A 23,432-nucleotide genomic window follows, 5' to 3' on the forward strand; every position below is an offset into this window, starting at 1 on the left:
CATACGAACTCGGAATCAAGCAAACTCGGCGGCGTTGGAAAGATCATTCCAAGGGCTTTCCAGACATAACTGGAAATTCGCCTAAATCATTTTGAGCTAGGAGATACGACTGCTCAAAGTTGACCAAAAACTCACTTTTTTTTCCATAGCCAAATTTTCCAGATTCTTTCCAAAATGACTATTTCCAATTCAACTCTTCTTGGAACTCAATGTGCTACACCTAGGGACCTTAACTTAACACTCAAGAAATTTTTTATTCCTCGGTAAAATCCCACTCCACATGAAGGATGGCTCGAGTCTTAGTTCGAAAATTCTCTGGGGTGTTACACTTATAATGTAATAATTTCTACAATGTTTTACCATGTCTTTATTTATAGAACTACACTATAAATATCGAAATAATATAATGACTATTAATTATTTTTGAGGTTATGATAATAAAAAATTATGGGAGTAATGTAAATAAAGACTATCAAGTTTTAAATTATTAAAGAATATTAATGAATGGTTAATTGACATATTTATTATTTTACAATAATAATAGAGAAATAAAAAAAATGGTAAAAAAATAAAACTCTAGAGCAAATCCTCAATATTTAGAATGTTTGACAAAAGTAATAGAAAGAAAGGCTAATGAAATATTTTAATTAATTAAAAATTTAGCTTTTACAGAAATAGAAAAAATTACTATGAAGTATCATACCTTTTGAAGTATGACAGGTCAAGTATAAGGTGTTCACCCCTACAATTTAGTTGTCCATTAATGAGTGCCTAAACATGTTGAACATCATAAAAAATAAAAAAAAATTCATCAAATCAATAGCGAAATAATTGTTATATAACATGCCACAAAATCTCATATAATCAAATTTAATATTCTATAAAGGGTAGACATATGAGAATTGTCAAGAAATTTTATCACTATTCAAAGCAATCTAAATATATATAATCAAATTACTATTTGCTTCTACATAAAAATAAAACTATGATATACTTCGAAAATAAATAATAAGGTAAAAGAAAAAAGTAACAAGAGAAATTTGCTAGTCACTCAACATACCTCATCAAGTGGGAAGAAAACTTTGTAGTCATTTCATTGAATCTTTGCCATTCTCATAAATTTATAGGCGTAATTCTTAGTTGTCTCATGACTTTTCATTACCTTACACCTCTCTATTATTAGTAACTGTTGGTTTTCATTATATACTCCCTCCGTCCACAATTGTTTGGCAAGTATACTAAAAATAGATGTCCAAGATTAATTGTCAATTTAAACAATCAAGAAATAATTAGTCATTTTTTTCCAATTCTGCCCTTAATGATAGTGTAGTTCAATTGAAAAGTTATGTGGATTTTTGATATTCTTGATATAGTAGGTTATATTAGTCAAATTACACCTTGTATTAAATTTTCCTTAAGGGGTGTGCATGACCTTACCCTGACAAATAATTGTGGACGGAGGGAGTAGCTTTTAATTATTTTAATTGCAATCATTATTATTATTACTAACATTTAACTCTTATTTTTAATTCAATTGTTACAATTTCCCTGCAGAAATGAACAGAAGATGTAAGAAAAGTCTAAAAGTTTTGGGAAAACGTATAATTTAAAAATTGAGCATTTAATTCCAATAAATAATCTTTTATACTTCCATGAATATATTTAATTTTAATCAGAAATATATCATAAAATGTCAAATAAATGACAAAAAAAATAAAATATTAATAGTGGCCATAAAGAGGTGTCACATCACCTCTTCAATTTTGTACATTAAAGAATAAAATAAATGGAGGAATAATAATTGTCCTTTTTTTTTATATAATAAATAAAATAAAAAAATATTTCTTAAAAATTGACATGTGAAGAGTCTTTGTTTTATATAAATGTTCCTTCATTAATATAATATGTATTTATAATAAATTAAATGATACTTTCACAATAAAATAATTATTTTAAATATGAAAAAGGACCAAAAAAGGAGGGGAAAAAATAAATCGCAATGGAGATCATAGAGAGGCATCACATCACCTTCTATATGTTTCTCCTTTAATATATATATATATTAAAGCAAATTTTTGATACTAGGATCATTTTATTAAAATCAATATGTACACAAAACTAAAAAAGAACCAGACATGATCCATAAGTGGACCCAATCCAAATAAAATAATAAGCACAACTACCCTACTCTTAGCTAATCCTCGTCTCTTTCCAAAAAGCTCTAATCCCTTTTTTTTTTCCTTTTCACCGACGCTGCACTTCTTGGTAAGCATTTCTGCCTTTAAGCTGATTCTTTTTTCCTTTCCAGGTGATGTGAGAACGCCCAAGACCAATGACTCACAAGGGTAAATTAGGAGTAATAGTATTATTTATGCATTGATTTTGTGAAATGACAAATATTAAATATTATATATTTTTAATAAGAATAACATATAAATAAAATGGAGGAATTATATATATCTAGGTCGGTCCCGCATAAAATAATTTGTCTCAAGAAGATGTCTTTAATTTCATCACGTGTTTTTTATTATTATTTTGCTTGCGCCTTTTCATTGAATGAAAAGCTAGGCAAGCCGAACAATAGGTAGTCTCAAAAGAAATTAACTATTATTCATTCACAAGTGGTCGTGGATAAGAAAATTACATCATAGGCTTACTTTTAGAAATATTTATTTTTCTTAATTTAATTATTATATTTTCATATTTAATGATTAATGATTTTTCATCTTGTCTTTTTTTTTTTTTAAAAAAAAAAACACGTTTTACTGATCTAAAGTTTATTTCTTTAAAATAACGTTCAAATATTTTTAATACATCGACTTTGAGTATTATTTAAACTGACATAGGTATAATGGAATATGGATCAAAGTTTGTTTTCAAAATGAACGTGGTAGCACTCGACTTATCCCACCAAGACAAGCCAGCCTAAAACTCAACAATTACAATGAAATGCGGAAATTTCATAATCAACTCAAAAATATCCCCAAAATCTGGTTGTTACGTGTACAGGCCTCTAATGTGTTATAACAAAGTTGAAAGAAAATACATGTTTCAAATGACATTGTTTCTAGAATAGAACAAGATCATAATTAAGGAGAAAGAAGGTCCGCTGAAATGACAAACAGCTACCTCACAAACCTCCACAAGAAGCCTCAGACAAGGAGAAGAGAAAATATCACAAAGGTCTGGGCTAGTAACCTACAGAAAAATGTGGTAGCAAGGGGTGAGTACCAAACCACACGGTACTCAGCAAGTAAACCTCTAAACACAAGTTAAGGGGATAGAATACGGGTACGTCTTACACCCCAACCGAACCTCCACAACTACAACCTGCATAAAATTAGCACAACCTAACAATTCACAATTTACAAGCACATATCTCAACAACTACATTCTAACAATCACATATACTCAACAACAAGCTCAATATTTATCAATTACAACCTCCACAACTACAATCTGCTTTACACCAGCTCAACCTAACAGTTCACAATTCACATAGCACACAGCTCAACAACAACACTCTAACAATTACATATCCTCAACAACAAGCTCAATATTCATCAATCAAAGTTCCACAGAAAGGCACTCACAAGATCACCAAAAACACAATATCAAGTTCACTAATGATAAATATGTGATGCAATGGAACAATGTCAAGTATAGTGATGCATGTCTGACCTAGTGACACACACCCGCTATCTCTTAGTCGGGGACCCATGGGGGACATAACTGTCCATGCATCCATCGCGGCGCGCGATATGACCCACGATAATAGTAACCATCGCGGCGCATGATACGTCCCTCGAAATATAGTACGGCGCGCAATATGTCCCTCGAAATGGTACATCCTCTTTAATTTCTTATTCTTTCTCAATTCACACAATGCTTGTCTCAGAACCATGCAAATGACATGTTCACACAAATAATGAGGAGATGACCATTTTCATAACATTGCATAATTCACAACAACACAATCATGATACAACATCAACAATGATTCAACAAGCCTTTCAAGCCATTCTCAACACATCACACACAAAAAATTAATCACATTGCCTTTTATTACCCCTTTTTCATCATTAGAATTAATCAATGTGGACAAGTCAACCCATCACCAAGTCTCATTACCCCCCAAACACATATTACAAGGATATACATGAATTTCATACACTTAATAAGGGTTTAGAAATCCACTTACCTCAAACAATCAAGCAATCACTCCGGTACTTGAGCCTTCCTCTTTCGTTGTACTTTCAAATCAATACAATCTATTCAAATCAATAATCACAATAAGACTTCAAAACAAACAACACTCATATTACTATGTGTTTAGCCTTGACCCAAAAATTCACCCAATATAATCAAGTTTGTAAATCTTGATGCCAATTAACATTTCAACTATCATATTATCCAAGTTTCAAGTCTAGGGTTAAATTCAGTTTTCCCAATATCCTAATTCAAATGTTATTCACATAATATTATACACCTAATAATTAATTACATATCTCAATATATTAAAAACTGAATTTATAATATAATAACCGATTAATATTACTCCCTCCGTCCCATTTTATGTGGCAACATTTGACCAGGCACGGAGTTTAAGAAATAAATGAAGACTTTGAAATGTTTACCAAATTACCCTTTAAAAAGTAGATTCACTTTTTTCTCTCCTCATAAATGTATTGGAGTATTATTTTAAGATTAAATGGGACCAATAAGAATAAAAGAGGAATTGTACCTTTAAATATTTACCATATAAGGAAATGTGACATTCTTTTTGGGACTAACCAAAAAAGAAATGGTGCCACATAAAATGGGACGGAGGAAGTATTAATTTCGATGCCACTTTTACAAAATCAAATCAGTGGCGGCGAATCATGACCCCACTATCAAAATCTTGCCCTTCTTCATGATTCTAATGATTTCCTAAATTTCCAAATACCTATCAACTTTCATTAAATAATAATAATAATATTAACAGTGAACATTTTTCAAGCATTAAGTATATAAATATCACAAGTTTCAAATTGTTTCTTATCCGCCGCCTAACGTCTCCTTCGTTGTTCCCTATCTCCTTTTTGTTTCTAAATAAAATAATTAGGTATAATTCAAAGTGAAAAGGTGGTAAATTTCAATAATTTAATTTAATTATATGGTACAAATGGTATAGGGTCTTAAATAAATGATCATTTTAGTCCATTAACTATCAATTAAGTCAATTATTCATAATTACCCATCAACTAATTAACTAAAGTCAACGAATACTTTGAAATTATTAAAAATGGCCTTCTGGGTCATTACATTTTAATTATGAGTCTTTCGAGATGGCTCAGTTGGTTTGGAGGGTGGTTATCCGACCCGGGATCGATCCCCCTTCAATGTCTTCTGAGTTGAGTCTGTCGCATAGAGCTTGCCTAGTGTGGTTTACATCTCCTGTGTGGTTTGCAAGCTATTACACAGTGAGGGGTTTATCCAGTGCACACAAAGTGCTCACCCGAAAGGCAGAGGCTGTTGCAGAGGTTGTAACGATTGCAGGTTATCCTGGATTTTAAAAAAAATGTTTTAATTATGAACTTGGATAAGTTGATATTGGTAGGTGACATTATAGCGAGTGCTAGTACTCTATCACAATTCACATCATTTCTTATACATTATAAATTTATGCCTCAATACACCAATATTTCATCAAACTCTTAACTGTTTGTAACTTTGAAACTTATATTTTAAAAACATGAAAGTAGCAGTAATTGGAGCAGGGATAAATGGACTAGTTGCTGCATATGAATTGGCAAAATCTGGTGTCAAAGTTGTGGTTTATGAGAAGGAACATTATCTAGGCGGCCATGCTAAGACCGTTACTGTCAATGACATCGATCTTGACCTTGGCTTTATGGTCTTCAACGGGGTAAGTACGATCAGAGGGTGTTTGAGTAAGCTTATAAAATGATCAAATCATTTAATTAGTTGTAACTTGTAAGCATTTATTTTTATACTTAAATGCGCGTTATTGATAAATGCTAAAGTGCTCATAACTTAAGTGCGTGCATGGAACGATAACAAATTTAAGTCATTTTTGATGTGTTAGTGTATCATTTTGGCCCTTTTCCAACTTATATTTCGAAAAATGTTTGTTATATAAGGTGTGTATTGAATTATAATTTAAATGTCTACGTATATCATCATGTTATATAAGATTTGCAAATTCATGTAGTCACTAATGAAGTTTGAGTGACTAAATGCTTAAATCATATCAAACTAATTGAGTATATGAATATTTAGCCAACTCGAAATAACTTTAAATATGTTAAAAGTTAACATTTTTACTCTCCGATAAATCATATCATATATTATATTATAAGTGGGAAGCCTCTATGTCAAAAGTTGAATTACAAAAGTGTCCTTATAATATCATAATATTTATGGACAAAAATGTAAATATACATTAAATATTAATAAAAATTATTGTATTTTCTATTAAACACTATTATTACATATTTATGAACAAAAATATAAAGACACATTAATTATAATAAATATCCTAATATATTTTTAATAATAATATTAATATTCTTAAAATGGAGAACTCACAATCTATGACATGAATTCATATAGATACAATGAATATTTGTACAATTGGATGATATCCTATTAAATGACAAAAGGAAATCAAAAAGTTTGGCAACAGTTAAAAATGACCCTTAAGTGTACCTCAGTTACTCCTACCGTGCAAAGTTATAAAAATTCTCAGATAAATTATATTCATAAAATTATATTAAATGCTAATTTATTGCTTCAATAAATACTTACTATGGAAGCTTGCAATCGTTAAAATTTTGATTTTCTTCTGTTATAATTAGCACAAACTAATGATGAATTACTTACTTGGTAAATTAATTTTATATATATATATATATATATATATATATATATATATTAAAAGTGAGAACAAAAAAAAGTTATTATTCATAAATAATAATTAATATCCATAATAATAATGAATCAAAAGTTAGTTTACCATTTTATCTGAGTAAAAGCAAATATTCATTTGAATAACTTTTGTTTACATAAGAAAATATAACAAAATTCATTAACCCCTCAAATTCAATGAATCCAAATACTATATATGCTTTCTGAAAATGCTTACTGCCATAATTTTATTTATCTCTTTCACCTTCTCCTTCACTACATGTTTAGAGGAACAAAAACGTTTGGTGAGGGTGAGAAAGACATTGTGTAACAACAATTAATTATGGTCAAGTCACATGTGTATAAGTTTCCTAAATTATTTTACTCATTAAATTTTATTTCTTTCATCTTCCATAGAGTCGATCTAGCGAGAATTTTCGATCATGGAAGGGTTGATATCTCCAGGCTGATCATAGTTGAGATTAGTGAATTCATTCTCATAGTATAATATTCTTATTATAATTCTTTAAGATGCAAAGATAATATACTCTCTACCACAAAAAACGGTGTAATACTGATAATTGATAGGGAGGAGAGATGGTGATTTTGATCATGATTTCTTCGAAGATTATATTATAACTGATAATTCAAGAGTAGTAAAAATTAAATATGACAACTACTCTAATTTGACATCAAACTATCTAAGGGCATAAAAAAAAACGAAATCAAAGATAAAATAATTTGCATTCAATCTCAAAAGTGACAAAGAGGAGATGGGAAATTAGTAGCCTTTATATAATGTTTTTTCCTAGTCCTTTGAAATTTCCTTTCATTTATTAATTACTAATGAATTATAATTAATAGTCAATTCAACTTCTCAACTTCTTTGTACTTATTGTAGCAATGAAAGGTTGTTCATTGGTTAACGTAACAATTAAATAATTGAATCACCAACGTTTCATATAAAGTTATGGTTATTACATAATAATTATTAAATGCAAAATTTTTCTTTTTATTGTATGAAATGTGTGTATTTATATTTTTATATTATACTTTTTGAAATAATAGTTGCTTGAAGGTTAAAATGATGTTTAACTTTTAATAGGTGATTTGATAATTCAATTTTTAATTTGGAAGGTTTCTACTTGATATAATATGATAATAATCAAAATTTTAATATAAAATGAATAAATCAAAAAATAAGCAGAGAAAGAAAGAAAGATGATTGTCCTCAGTCCTTATTAAATCATTGAATTAAATGTGATAATTAAAGTATTATATTATTACTCCACTTCCAAATCATCCATTCAATTCATGTTATTGAAAACTAATTTAATTGAAGATTTTTTTTTAAAATTATGGTGTAAATAAAAATTATTTTATAAATAAATAATTAAGTATAAGGATAAATTGATAAATCAACTTTAAAGATAAGAGCTTCCCAGGCTGATCATAGTTGAGATTAGTGAATTCATTCTCATAGTATAATATTCTTATTATAATTCTTTAAGATGCAAAGATAATATACTCTCTACAAAATAGTTATTTCATCTAAAGAAATGGTGTTATTTGAACGCGTTGATTGATGCTCCTCTTCCTATTGATTACTGGCTATAACCTTTATGATCATTGCAATATTCAAGTTTAAGTATTACTTGAAAAGAACTCATTAATCCTTTTTGTGACATATTTGGCTAATTATTAGAATTACAATACTTTGATTTCACGTGAATTGGAATTCGCTTTTGTTTCCATGCACAATTGTTAAGATTAGTTTTAAATTCTTGATAATCATATATATTATTTGCATTTTGTAAATTTTAACAACAAGTTTTAAATGTTTATCATAACAAGTTTTTGGTTTAAATATTTCAGATTCATTATTTTACTATTTGGTATAAGTATCACAATTCATTATTCAAATATGATATCACGAAACTTAATACTTAATGTTATTAGGTGCAAATATTTAATAGTATTAATACTTCCTTATAGACAAAATATTTGCACCTAATAACATTAAAATGTAACTCATTTTATACATTTTACCTATCTAACTAAATATAGTTATTCAATTTTGCAATTCCGACAGTAACTAATCATTTATCACTCAACAAAGAAGTCATTCAAATTGGATGAGTGTTACGTTCATCAATTTTAGTTTGTACTTTTTTTTGTTATTGATTACACTATGTTTTTAATATAACTTATATCGTGTATACTATACGTGCAACACACGTGTCCAGAAACTAGTATTTAATAAGTAACAGTGTTACTCTCATATGATTTTACAGGAAACTTATTCGAACCTGATAGGATTTTTTGAGTTACTCGGAGTTGATATGAACATTTCTGATATGTCATTCTCAGTGAGCTTAGACCAAGGCCGTGGTTGTGAATGGGGTACTCGAAATGGATTCTCTAGTTTGTTTGCACAGAAGAAGAATGTACTGAATCCATATTTTTGGCAAATGATAAGAGAAATTATCAGATTCAAACAGGATGTCATAAGGTACCAATAACTTATTTCATTACAAATGTTAATTTTTGAGCATTTCTGTTAATTTACTCATCTCATTAGAAATTTAGAGCACATGTATAGTTTTCTTTGTTCATTCGAAGGGAATAAATTGTTCTGTTTTGTGCACTTCATTTATTTCATCACGATTACACTTCTCACTGCATTGCAGTTACCTTGAAGAATTGGACAACAATCCTGACATTGATCGCAATGAAACATTAGGACAATTTATTAAGTCACATGACTATTCGGAGCTATTTCAGAAGGCTTATCTGGTGTGACACTGCAGTTTGTCCTTGTTATTGATTTTGATACTTGTATAAATTTTTCCTTTTTTGTTCATTCAAAAAATTAATCTTGACACATATCTTACACAGGCTCCAATATGTGCTTCAATATGGTCCTGCTCCTCGGAACGAGTAATGAGCTTTTCTGCTTATTACATTCTTTCGTTCTTCCACGACCAACATCTTCTGCAGGTTCTTTTCTCTTAGCTACAGTTCAAGTAGCTAGAACACTTTGTGTGTTGATTATAGCCAATTGTTAAATGTGGTGCACGCAAATACAGAATTGGAATGCTCAGCTTTTACTCATCTTATTGCCCTTGTGCCTAAGGGTGCTTTTATTTCTTTCTTTGTAGCTCTTTTGTCTCCCCCAATTGCTCACTGTAAGATGGCAATCACATATAGACAAGGTGATTTTTCATTCATAGATACTTCAAAGTTCTTACTATTTTCTGTGGTTTGTTAAGTTAAGCATGTACATCCTTGAGAGTGATTCAATGGCAGTATCAAACGCAGGTTAAGGAGGAGCTGGAAAAGAGAGGCTGCCATATAAGAACTAGTTGTGAAGTAAATTCTGTAACAACAAATGAAGAAGGTCTAGCTTGATTTTATCTTTTGGCTTCTTGCAACAGTTCGCTGTGCGCTACAAACTACTTGTGATTCTAACTGTAAATGAAAGTGCCCTTGCTGCAGGTTGTACCATAGATTGCATTGATGGTGCCACAGATGTATATGACGGATGCATAATCGCTTTACGTGCTCCAGATTCTCTGAGAATGTTAGGCAAAGAGGCAACATTTGATGAAACAAGAATACTGGGTGCTTTCCAGTATGTCTATAGGTACTTTCGACTCCTATATTTGAATACCTTGGATTTCATTCCTCTTTAATTCTACTTTTTATCTTTTTTGAATCTTTATCTATAGCCCGACATCACTTACGTTGTATATATATTTGTATTTTCTGTTACCAGATGAGCTTTATTTTGTGGTTTGGTGAAGTTCAATTAGATTCTACAACCTGCTAGATTTCTGAGCTAATATGAAATTTGTATTGAAGGCCAAGATTAATATAGTTAGCCTCCATTCTGCCTCTAAAATTCTACATTCCTCTGTGACAGTGACGTTTTCCTTCATCATGACAAAACATTCCTGCCTCGCAACCCAACAACATGGTGTGCTTGTAACTTTCTTGGAACCACGAATAATAGAGGATGTGCGACATATTGGCTCAATATAATCCAGGTGTGTTATGGAATACAGTGATTTAGGACCTTGTATAGAAAGTAGAAGATAATGTTCTCAGTTGGAAGTCATTTCTCTTAAATTGTCAACTGTCTAAACTTACAGAATCTTGGTGATTCAAAGCTGCCTTATCTCGTAACCCTCGATCCTCCTCACACACCTGAGCATACGTTGCTTAAGTGGACCACCAGTCATCCAGTACCCTCAGTTGCTGCATCAAAAGCTTCATGTGAGCTATATCAAATCCAAGGAAAGAGAGGAATATGGTTTTGTGGAGCATATCAAGGTATGAATCTCTTTTTAAGCAGAGTGTTGAGAGTTGCTTCAAGATATCTGTTCCCTTGTAACCTTCTTTTGTGCATAGTCTACAGTTGGACTCTTCAACTTTGTTCAATTTAGTGAACCAGTTTCTCTAACTGTTAGTCCTGTAATATTGCAGCTTATAAGTTTAATTTGAATCTGTTTACCCCAATTACGTTTCTATTTTGATGAAATTGATATTTAGGGGACTAAACTAGCTGCCAAGCTATTTTCACAGAGAGAATTTTAGTTTTCTTTCCACTTCCCTTTAGCGCACAAACTTTATTTTCCGCTTTGTGCTTCACTGTTTATTGATGTATATTTGCTGCAATATTTCAGGCTATGGCTTCCATGAGGATGGACTTAAGGTAGTATATACTACTTCTGTTAATAATAAATAAAATCAAATTTGGAGTCTTTTGCAGCTTTTGTTCTTATATAGATGATTGTCCTCCTCAGGCTGGTGTGGCTGCTGCAGATGGCATGCTTAGAAGGACTTGTTGTATTCTGGATAACCCCAAGCATATGGTGCCAACCTGGCCTGAAACTGGAGCACGCCTCCTCGTTACTAGATTTCTCAAAAGTTTCATTCAAACAGGATGCATAATGTGAGTGATGATAGTTTCACCTTGTATTACTTTAATCCCAAACAGGATACACATATGTACTTTTTGTTATTATATTATTCATAGCTTCAAATCATTCATGCTAATGCCAGAATATTACTGGGGAGATTTTTGAGCTTTTAATAACTTTATTTATATGTTATAATATACAGCTTGTTGGAAGAAGGAGGCAAAATTTTCACCTTCCAAGGAACAGAGAAGAAATGCTCTCTCAAAGTTTCTCTTAGAGTTCATAATACACAGTTCTACTGGAAGGTAAATTGAAATTTCCTTTGCCCCTACAAGTGATCAAAACTTAACCAATCTCTTACAGGTTGCAACTCGAGCTGACATAGGGATTGCTGATGCTTTTATTCATGGGGATATCTCCTTTGTTAATAAGAATGAAGGTCTTCTTAATCTTTTCATGGTGAGGGAATGGCTCGATATCTTTGTAAATAGATATTTATCGGTACTTAGCTTCCTAATATCTTTTGCAGATATATGTTGCCAACAGAGATTTGAAAGCATCTGTTAAAAGGTAAAATAGTTTACTTACTGATCTGAAATCAAGAAACACAAACTTGTGTTCATATGTTAAAGTTTGTCATCATTTTGTGTGGCTCTAGAGGCTGGTGGACACCATTACTAGATGTGTTATCTGCAAAATATTTCATTGGACATGTTTCAAATCGAAACACCCTGACTCAGGCTCGTCGGAATATCTCTCGTCATTATGACCTGGTAATTAATCAACTTGCATATTATATCACCTGATTTCAAAGATTGCTAGTGAAATTAAAGTAGTTAATCCTGCACATACTTTTGCCAATTGCAGTAGATTTATCACTTCCTTCTTGTATTTTTTTCTTTTCCAGAGTAATGAACTCTTTTCACTCTTTCTGGATGAGACAATGACATACTCATGCGCAATTTTCAAGGTTAGCTCTCCAAACTTTTTAAATGCTTGCCACTTTTTTCTTCGTATGTTAAGCTATATTTCTTGTTCCAAGGTAATCTAATAATCTATTATTCTTTCCGAATTTGTATAGAGTGAGGACGAAGACCTGAAAGATGCACAGCTGAGAAAGATTTCTGTTCTAATTAAAAAGGTATTTCATCAACCAAGTAAAAAACTCTCCTGTTTATACCTAACTTTCAGGCATAATTGGATTCTGTTTCTGTTTTATTTAGGCAAAAATTAGCAAGAAACATCACATTTTAGAGATTGGATTTGGTTGGGGAAGTTTCGCGGTGGAAGTTGTCAAGCAAACAGGATGTAAATATACTGGTATAACTCTTTCGGAGCAGCAACTGGAGTATGCACAGTTGAAAGTTGAGCAAGCAGGCCTTCAGGTATAGTACTAATCATAATGTCTATATGGATCTTGGACAATATAAATGCCTTACAGTATTTCTGATTGTATGAATATAATTGCTATAAGATGAGGCTAAGTTATAAAGCTATGAGGAAATTCCACTTCATGTCCATATTCTTGCTTTCTGAACTAATAAAATTCAGTTCCATGATATATTTTCACAGGATCGAATCACCTTACTCCTATGTGACTATCGTCAAATGCCAAATGAGGACAAATATGACAGGATTATATCAATGTGAGCTTTACTCCATCTACATCTTGACATATTGTATTACTCACTACATGTCGAGTCAGTGTTACAATTGTACTAGTTCATTTTCAGCGGGATGATAGAACATGTCGGTCATGATTACATAGAGGAATTCTTTACTTGCTGTGAGTCTGCATTGGCAGAAGATGGGCTTCTAGTTCTACAGGTAATGAATAAAAGTGAACCCTCAATATAGTCCACTTTGTTCAGTTTTACCCTTCAATTTCCTTCACTGTTCTGCTGCCTTTGTATCTTTATGTTGTTTCTCATAAGCTTTGGATCTACTTAGTTCTTTTCAATACCAGATGAGAGGTATGACAGTCACAGGCAGAGCACAGACTTCATGAGAGAGTATATATTCCCAGGTGGATGCTTGCCTGCACTAAGTCGAATAATATCAGTCATGGCTGCTGCATCCAGACTATGGTAACAAAGAGTTCATTTTAGTGATTTTGCACTAGCGCACTTGCCAATCTTTCAAAAGAGTTTCTCTGAAAGAATTTGATAAATGATATAAACAAATGCAGTGTAGTGCATGTGGAAGAGATAGGAATTCATTACTATCAGACACTGAGATGTTGGCGAAATAACTTCCTGAAAAACAAAAGGTAACAAAACTAAAATAAGTGATCAAATAATATAAGATAAATACTTCTAATAAGATGTCTATCTAATATGAGACGGAGGTAGTATAATCTTATTATGATTAGCTTCACTCTTCATGGTAACAACTTTGTTGATAACTCAAATTTCATCTTTTTCATTAATTTCCTTATAATTAAAGAGAAATTGAAACTAAATTACTCCACTTTAAATAGAGGTATTGAAGAAAATTAGTAGGGACTCTCCAATTTTTTTCTTGTATTAACCATTAACAAAGAATAGAAAAGTATTAATATAGAAACATTTAAACTTTTATGAATAAAGAATATGAAAGGTTAAGAAGCAATAGGTAAAATTACGTGATAATATCTATCTATTTATCTATCTATCTCTCTCTCTCCATTTTTTTTAAAACTAAGAATGTTGAAACTGTTTCACCAAATCTAAGAAGTAAAACAACTGATCAAGTGGTGCTTCTTATCTTATGTTTCAGCATTTGGTGATCCTTACAATGTTATTGTATTGAGATATGAAAAAGAAAAATTTGGGCTGGTTGACAATTGATATTATTCAGTTATATACTAAGAAAAGAAGCAACAATATGGTTTTGGAGTGGAACAGAAGAGGCAAACCTAACCAGACCAAAAAAGATATTATTGCAGTTCTATCTTACAAAGGGTTCAAAATATGAAGAAATAAATATACAAAGAAGTCAAAGGGAATTTCACATCTACTATATATACATAAAAATAATAATTATTGTAATTTATAATATTTTTACGTTATTTTAAATAATATATTGTCCCAATTTATGTGGCATACATAAAATTTTGAGAGCCCAACAAATTTTATATATGTTTTAAAAATATTTAAATTATTAATTATTATAATTCATTGTACTTTTTACATAATTTTGAGTTTCTTTTCTACTCACTCCTTTTCATTTCATTGATCGGGAAAAAGACTCCTTTTCCTACGGCCTGTTAAAAATAATATAATTTATTCAAAATTTATATTCATTAATACAATATAATACGATACTCCCTCTGTTTTTATTTATATGTCACTATTTTTTATTTTATGTGCATTAATAAATTAAGTAAGTTTACTATTCTACCCTTATTAAATTTTTTTTGAAGTCAACTTTTCAATCAATGAATTTGAACTAATTTATTTTGGATTAATTAATTTGACAAATGAACATGAATTATTCACTTGGTTTTTCTAGGTTGATCAAATATATATTTTCAAGGATAATAACTCAGAAGGGTAAAATAGGAAGAGTATTATAATTTATGCATTATTTTTATGAAATGACAAATATTATGGACCAACTATTTATAGTAACGATGACTTATAAAAAGAAACAGAGGGAGTATATCTTAATTTTGTATTTGTATGATACAAATAGAGAATTACGATATACTCCCTCCGTTCCTATTTATATGTCACTATTTTAGATTTCACTTTCATTAAGAAACTAAGTAAGTTTACTATTCTATCATTATTTATTGATTTTTTGAAGTCAAATTTTCAATCAATGAACATGAATTTATTTATTTCATTATTTAACTAGTGAACTTATCCGCGCTTCGCGCGATTAAAAAAGATGATAAGATGTCAATAATTTTATTAAAATATAATATAAATAGAAGAAATATTTATAATATATATATATATATATATATATATATATATATTCAGACGTATAATTGATTTCATAAAGATAAGCGTTTGATTAGTATTCCCATGACTCCAAACAATGTCATAAGTTGTTTATTTGAACCAAAATTTTTTTTATAAACTTACAACAATAAAAAAAAAAATTGTATAAAATATAAAACAAAGAAAATTATGGATAGAACCTAAGATAAATAATAAATAATGTACATCATTATTATGATCTTAATTATTTAAAAAATTGAAGAAAAAAAATATGAAATCAATGTAAAAATTTTCTAACTCTTGTCAACATTCATTCCCACATGTCGATCATCATTCAATAGCCTTCATTTTACTATTTAAGTCAAACAAAAACATGAATATAAGAATTACTTATCAAAAATATAATATCTTGAGAGACTTATTGTCACGCCCCGAGCCTACACCCTGGACGTGGCCGGCACTCGAAGACCATTTCTGGTCCCCAAGCGAACCCTCATCCTGGCTGACTCCAAGCGGAATACTAACTTAAGCATACAAGAGCTTAAAACTGAATAAGAGTTTATAAACTCAACTTTATAAATCTTTAACTCAAAAGAAAACTCTGTATAATAGAATATATATACAACTCGCCATAAAAGGCAACTTTAGTCTTCAAAACATTTAACAAAATAAATGAAGAGACTTCTGAAACTCTATTGTCTATCTATGAAGCCTCTAACTGATAAAGATGGAAGCCGGGACAAGACCCACGACCTCCTAACAACTGATACAACTGAAAGGTAAATGAAATCCTCCGGAAGCAAAGAGGCTTGTCATAGCTAACTGGAACTCCCGGATGTATCAACGAATCTCCTGTTGATGATCCTGAATACCTGTGTCTGCATCATAAAAAGATGCAGGCCAAATGGCTCAGTACGTGGAATGTACGAGTATGTAAGCTAGAAAGCTAAACAACATAGGCTAGAAGAAAAACTGGAATAAATTGAATAACTTACCTCTTTTCAAACTTTCTCAACTCAAGGAATACCCAAAACTACTCAAACTTACTCAACTCAGAAGATAGATACTGGACTCAGAGACAGATACTCAACTCAAAGATAGATACTCAACTCAAAGATAGATACTCAACTCAAGATAGATACTCAACTCAAGGATATATACTTAACTCAAGATATATACTTAACTCAAAGATACTTAACTCAAGGATACTCGACTCTTGAATAACTGAACTCAACCTGACTGACTTCTTTCAATATAAGGCAATTTAAAACAAGTGCGATATAAAGAAAGACTGTTTAAAACATGCTATAAACTCTGAGTGTATACAAGGATACAATAAGCCTGAGATGTATATAGAAATACAATTGAACTGATGTATATAAAATACAATAATTTCTGTGTATGAAAATACAATAACTGCTGTGGGAGTTTCTCTAACCGACAACCATCACATAAGAGCTATAGTGATGATACAGCGATCGACCTCACGCTGCCAGAGCATCTTATACCCGGCCAAAGGTATAAGACCTGAACTGCCTAATGGATCCACTAGTCTAATCTGAAAAGGATTCATCTAAAAAGTATGATCCTTTTCTACCCATGGTGGCTAACATGGTTCTATGGGGGCTGTGGGTTCTTTGAACGCTCCCCCAATTCGGTGCTCGATACTACTCCCAAAAATGTACTGGCTCTTATGTTTTTAAAACATATTTATTCCTGCTGATATGAGATAATTACTCAAAAACTAGCCCGAAGGCTCTTTTGGAAATCTCAGTTTCCAACCTTGTTTAAATGTAAAAACATTTCTTTAAAACTTCTTTGGGAATACATAGTTCCCTAATAACTTTGAGAAATGAACTCAACTCTTTACTCTTTACTTTACTTGAAACTCGATACTTTGACTCAACTTGAAACTCTTTACTCAACTTGAAACTCTTAACTTGGAACTCTTCATTCTTTACTTAACTTGAGCCTTAAAATGAAGTTAAAACGATCAATGAAGACTCTTGGAAAACCTTAAAGACTTGTTTTGACTTACTTACTTCTAAGCTTGACTTCACTTGACTTGGAAACTAACTTCACTTGACTTTGAAACTAACTTCACTTGACTTGGAAACTAACTTCATTTGACTTTGAAACTAACTTCACTTGACTTGGAAACTAACTTCACTTGATTTGGAAACTAACTTCACTTGACTTTGAAACTAACTTCACTTGACTTGGAAACTAACTTCACTTGACTTGTAGTTTTACTTGACTTTTGGAAGTACCTTGGAGTGTTGGAAACAACTAGGAAACATAGGTATAATACCTAGGAACATGTATAAAAAAAGAAATGGTGAATGAAAGGGAAGGATTGGTGTCCTTGGCACTAGGAGAGGTGCAACAGCCCAGCCCCTTTTTCCCCAAAAATCTGACTTTTTCCCCTTGTTTCTTTCCAATTCTAAACCCTCTCAACCTCAAGGTTTCAGCAGCAACACTTAGAATCATAAAGACCCTTATTATACAATAGATTCAACTCAAAAATCACAGCCAGAAATCTGTACTAAATCAGCAAGAACTTCAACACAACACCACTACAACTTCAACAACCAATAAATCTTCTCTTGGAATTAAAAACGAGTTGGTGTGTGGGGGTATGAACCAACCAACACTAAGGATCATAAAATCCCTCAATATACAATAGGTCACAACTCAAATACACAGCCCAATCCTGTCCCACAACCAACAATAACTTCAACAACACAACTAACAACATCAACAACAACTAACAACTTCAACAACAAATCCAATCTCTTCTCAAATCATAAAAACGAGCTTGGTATGTGGGGGGAAAGGATAAACCCACACTAAAGACTCACATACCTGATTAGGGATCACTCCCGACAAAAATCCACGACGATCCTTAGCTTCTTCTTCTCTTTCTCCTCTTCTTTTCCTCTTCTTTCTCTCTTATCTTCCAAGCCCTAACTCTCACTCTTACTCTCACTCTTTAAAATGGGACAAAAATGATCCAAACATCAGTCTAACACCTCAATATAACCCAAAGAAAAGATTAGGGAAAAGACCAAAATACCCTTAAAATTTTCGGACTAAACAAACTGCACTGTGCGACTGTGCGACTGTGCCAACAACCCAACTTCCAAAGGGCATAAGTCACTCATACGAACTCGGAATCAAGCAAACTCGGCGGCGTTGGAAAGATCATTCCAAGGGCTTTCCAGACATAACTGGAAATTCGCCTAAATCATTTTGAGCTAGGAGATACGACTGCTCAAAGTTGACCAAAAACTCACTTTTTTTTCCATAGCCAAATTTTCCAGATTCTTTCCAAAATGACTATTTCCAATTCAACTCTTCTTGGAACTCAATGTGCTACACCTAGGGACCTTAACTTAACACTCAAGAAATTTTTTATTCCTCGGTAAAATCCCACTCCACATGAAGGATGGCTCGAGTCTTAGTTCGAAAATTCTCTGGGGTGTTACAATATCTCCCCCTTGGAATCATTCGTCCTCGAATGACGGCTAGTCTTGGTATGGAAGCGTCTACTCTTACTAAGGTCTGCGTCTAATGGTCTGCTCTTACCATATTCAAGCTTAACCCAAATCCTTAGGTTCGGATTCTATACCTCTCTATAGGGAATCTTATCCCAAGACTATAACTCTTTAACACCACATTAAAGCTTAGTATTCTAACACTCCATGGACTCTTACTAACCACTCCTTTAGATCCAACTAAGGGCTCTCATTTGAATATTTCTCATAGTAAAACCTCATCCTTTTCTTCCTCAGTGTTAAAAAAAAAAACTTAAATGGAACTATCCCACCATCACAACACGATAAGAACATCGACCTCCTCTTTTTAACACCACTCCATTTCTAAAATGGCCTCTGAAAAGATATCTCGCAAACTCTTTGAATTCATTACCATCTTAATCTAAAACACTTGACTCCATTTCTCATCTTGACATCTCCCCCTTAGGTCTAAAGCTAACACTTGAAAGCTATGGACCTATTCCACATATTTAACTTGTTTACCTCTTCTTTTAATCTAACACTTGGGAGAAATTTATCTCATGCCTACCAAACTCTCTATAAGCGGTGCTAAGTCCTCTTTCAAAGGTGTTTCCTTTAACTTCTTCTGGTTACATACACTCTCGGTACACCTCTTAACGCTTTTGTTACTCTGGTGACTTAATCACACTTCATTGCCCTTATCTAAAGGTTAGGGTCTCTCACTTGTACCACTCATATTTATTGCGACTAATCACCTTAATTCCTCACTTACTCTATGTCAAGTCTACTAGATCAAATCTCAAGACTAGCATCATCACTCTCATGTTGCCATTTCTTTGGTCAAGACACTCATCTCAAATTCAAGCTTAAGGTTTATGACTAAACCCGAATATTAATATGATTGCTCGCTTACTACACTAACTTACAAATACTAGGTACAAATTCAGAAACTCTCGTCCACTAGGACCTTATGGCCAAAAGTCAAACCTCACCTCTTAGTATTCATACTCACAATTTACTATCATATTTCCCTTCACAACTTGAGTACTATTTACTCATTCACTATACATCAATGCCCAATAATTCTATACCACTTGAATGTTATGGGACCTCCCTCAAAATCATAAGCCTAGCGTAGATCTAACACCTCATGAATACTCTGCTTTCTTTTTTCAACACTCGCACTTGGTCATTTTCTACACAATAACACTTCATCACTAACTCCTATCTAGCTACAACACACTCTTCCTCTTATGATGTAATCTTCACAACTCATCACTTCTTAGTCTACCCATAAGGGACAACTCCTCATTCATAACTTACTGGGTGCATGACTACAATAACATAGCTTGCCTCATCACTATCTCCCTTACTTAAATTACTAAACTTCTGTATATTTTTCTCTCTAACTCTAGGCTCTTTCTCTACTACTGCTCATGATCTCGTAACTCATGCTACTCTTTCGGGTGAAAATCATACCCAGCTCTAAACATACCTCCTCGTAAGGATCTCAGCTGAAACAATACTTAGAGAAAAAGTACAACTCACTTTTATCTCAAATGCACGATTCATATGAAGGCATTACTCTGAAACTGAACACTTAACTTACTCTTGGGCTTCTCTTAAGCCCCTCTGAATCCTCATGACTTTTCTCAAGACTCTTGCTAAGAACAACTCATCGACAAAAAAACTGACTCTGCTTTTCAACCACCTCCAGTATGATGGGTAGTTGAAAGATTCTAAGAACGCACGAGTTAGATTAGATCTCCATGACTTAGCTCTATTGCACGATTAAGAGTGTGAAAAAAAAGGGAGACTTTTCTTAAATGTCTGTAGTCCTTCATTTATAGAAGTGGGGCCCTCACAACCATAAACAAGATCTTACTGACACGGCTTCATAGACACCCTAGGACACTTGAACTCTGTGCTCTGATACCAAGTTTGTCACGCCCCGAGCCTACACCCTGGACGTGGCCGGCACTCGAAGACCATTTCTGGTCCCCAAGCGAACCCTCATCCTGGCTGACTCCAAGCGGAATACTAACTTAAGCATACAAGAGCTTAAAACTGAATAAGAGTTTATAAACTCAACTTTATAAATCTTTAACTCAAAAGAAAACTCTGTATAATAGAATATATATACAACTCGCCATAAAAAGGCAACTTTAGTCTTCAAAACATTTAACAAAATAAATGAAGAGACTTCTGAAACTCTATTGTCTATCTATGAAGCCTCTAACTGATAAAGATGGAAGCCGGGACAAGACCCACGACCTCCTAACAACTGATACAACTGAAAGGTAAATGAAATCCTCCGGAAGCAAAGAGGCTTGTCATAGCTAACTGGAACTCCCGGATGTATCAACGAATCTCCTGTTGATGATCCTGAATACCTGTGTCTGCATCATAAAAAGATGCAGGCCAAATGGCTCAGTACGTGGAATGTACGAGTATGTAAGCTAGAAAGCTAAACAACATAGGCTAGAAGAAAAACTGGAATAAATTGAATAACTTACCTCTTTTCAAACTTTCTCAACTCAAGGAATACCCAAAACTACTCAAACTTACTCAACTCAGAAGATAGATACTGGACTCAGAGACAGATACTCAACTCAAAGATAGATACTCAACTCAAAGATAGATACTCAACTCAAGATAGATACTCAACTCAAGGATATATACTTAACTCAAGATATATACTTAACTCAAAGATACTTAACTCAAGGATACTCGACTCTTGAATAACTGAACTCAACCTGACTGACTTCTTTCAATATAAGGCAATTTAAAACAAGTGCGATATAAAGAAAGACTGTTTAAAACATGCTATAAACTCTGAGTGGTATACAAGGATACAATAAGCCTGAGATGTATATAGAAATACAATTGAACTGATGTATATAAAATACAATAATTTCTGTGTATGAAAATACAATAACTGCTGTGGGAGTTTCTCTAACCGACAACCATCACATAAGAGCTATAGTGATGATACAGCGATCGACCTCACGCTGCCAGAGCATCTTATACCCGGCCAAAGGTATAAGACCTGAACTGCCTAATGGATCCACTAGTCTAATCTGAAAAGGATTCATCTAAAAAGTATGATCCTTTTCTACCCATGGTGGCTAACATGGTTCTATGGGGGCTGTGGGTTCTTTGAACGCTCCCCCAATTCGGTGCTCGATACTACTCCCAAAAATGTACTGGCTCTTATGTTTTTAAAACATATTTATTCCTGCTGATATGAGATAATTACTCAAAACTAGCCCGAAGGCTCTTTTGGAAATCTCAGTTTCCAACCTTGTTTAAATGTAAAAACATTTCTTTAAAACTTCTTTGGGAATACATAGTTCCCTAATAACTTTGAGAAATGAACTCAACTCTTTACTCTTTACTTTACTTGAAACTCGATACTTTGACTCAACTTGAAACTCTTTACTCAACTTGAAACTCTTAATTGGAACTCTTCATTCTTTACTTAACTTGAGCCTTAAAATGAAGTTTAAAACGATCAATGAAGACTCTTGGAAAACCTTAAAGACTTGTTTTGACTTACTTACTTCTAAGCTTGACTTCACTTGACTTGGAAACTAACTTCACTTGACTTTGAAACTAACTTCACTTGACTTGGAAACTAACTTCATTTGACTTTGAAACTAACTTCACTTGACTTGGAAACTAACTTCACTTGATTTGGAAACTAACTTCACTTGACTTTGAAACTAACTTCACTTGACTTGGAAACTAACTTCACTTGACTTGTAGTTTTACTTGACTTTGGAAGTACCTTGGAGTGTTGGAAACAACTAGGAAACATAGGTATAATACCTAGGAACATGTATAAAAAAAGAAATGGTGAATGAAAGGGAAGGATTGGTGTCCTTGGCACTAGGAGAGGTGCAACAGCCCAGCCCCTTTTTCCCCAAAAATCTGACTTTTTCCCCTTGTTTCTTTTCCAATTCTAAACCCTCTCAACCTCAAGGTTTCAGCAGCAACACTTAGAATCATAAAGACCCTTATTATACAATAGATTCAACTCAAAAATCACAGCCAGAAATCTGTACTAAATCAGCAAGAACTTCAACACAACACCACTACAACTTCAACAACCAATAAATCTTCTCTTGGAATTAAAACGAGTTGGT

The 23,432-nt window shown here is 32.5% G+C and overlaps 1 protein-coding gene across 1 annotated transcript; it reads left to right on the forward strand.

Moving 5' to 3' along the window:
- Positions 1-5,737: 5,737 nt before the first annotated feature.
- On the forward strand, positions 5,738-14,106 carry LOC125821688 (uncharacterized; the record flags this gene model as incomplete). Its single annotated transcript, XM_049501104.1, has 22 exons — positions 5,738-5,911; positions 9,207-9,424; positions 9,603-9,708; positions 9,811-9,912; positions 10,074-10,127; positions 10,234-10,312; positions 10,411-10,558; positions 10,838-10,961; positions 11,067-11,247; positions 11,601-11,629; positions 11,721-11,869; positions 12,040-12,142; positions 12,201-12,296; positions 12,367-12,407; positions 12,496-12,610; positions 12,745-12,807; positions 12,919-12,978; positions 13,061-13,222; positions 13,410-13,483; positions 13,571-13,664; positions 13,788-13,924; positions 14,026-14,106. Coding segments are annotated over exons 1-22 (2,390 nt in total), but the record flags the coding sequence as incomplete, so codon positions are not given.
- Between the last annotated feature and the right edge of the window lie 9,326 nt (positions 14,107-23,432).

Source organism: Solanum verrucosum, unplaced genomic scaffold, assembly GCF_900185275.1.
Source record: "Solanum verrucosum unplaced genomic scaffold, falcon-dt-bn FXZP01001164.1, whole genome shotgun sequence".
Taxonomy (NCBI): domain Eukaryota; kingdom Viridiplantae; phylum Streptophyta; class Magnoliopsida; order Solanales; family Solanaceae; genus Solanum; species Solanum verrucosum.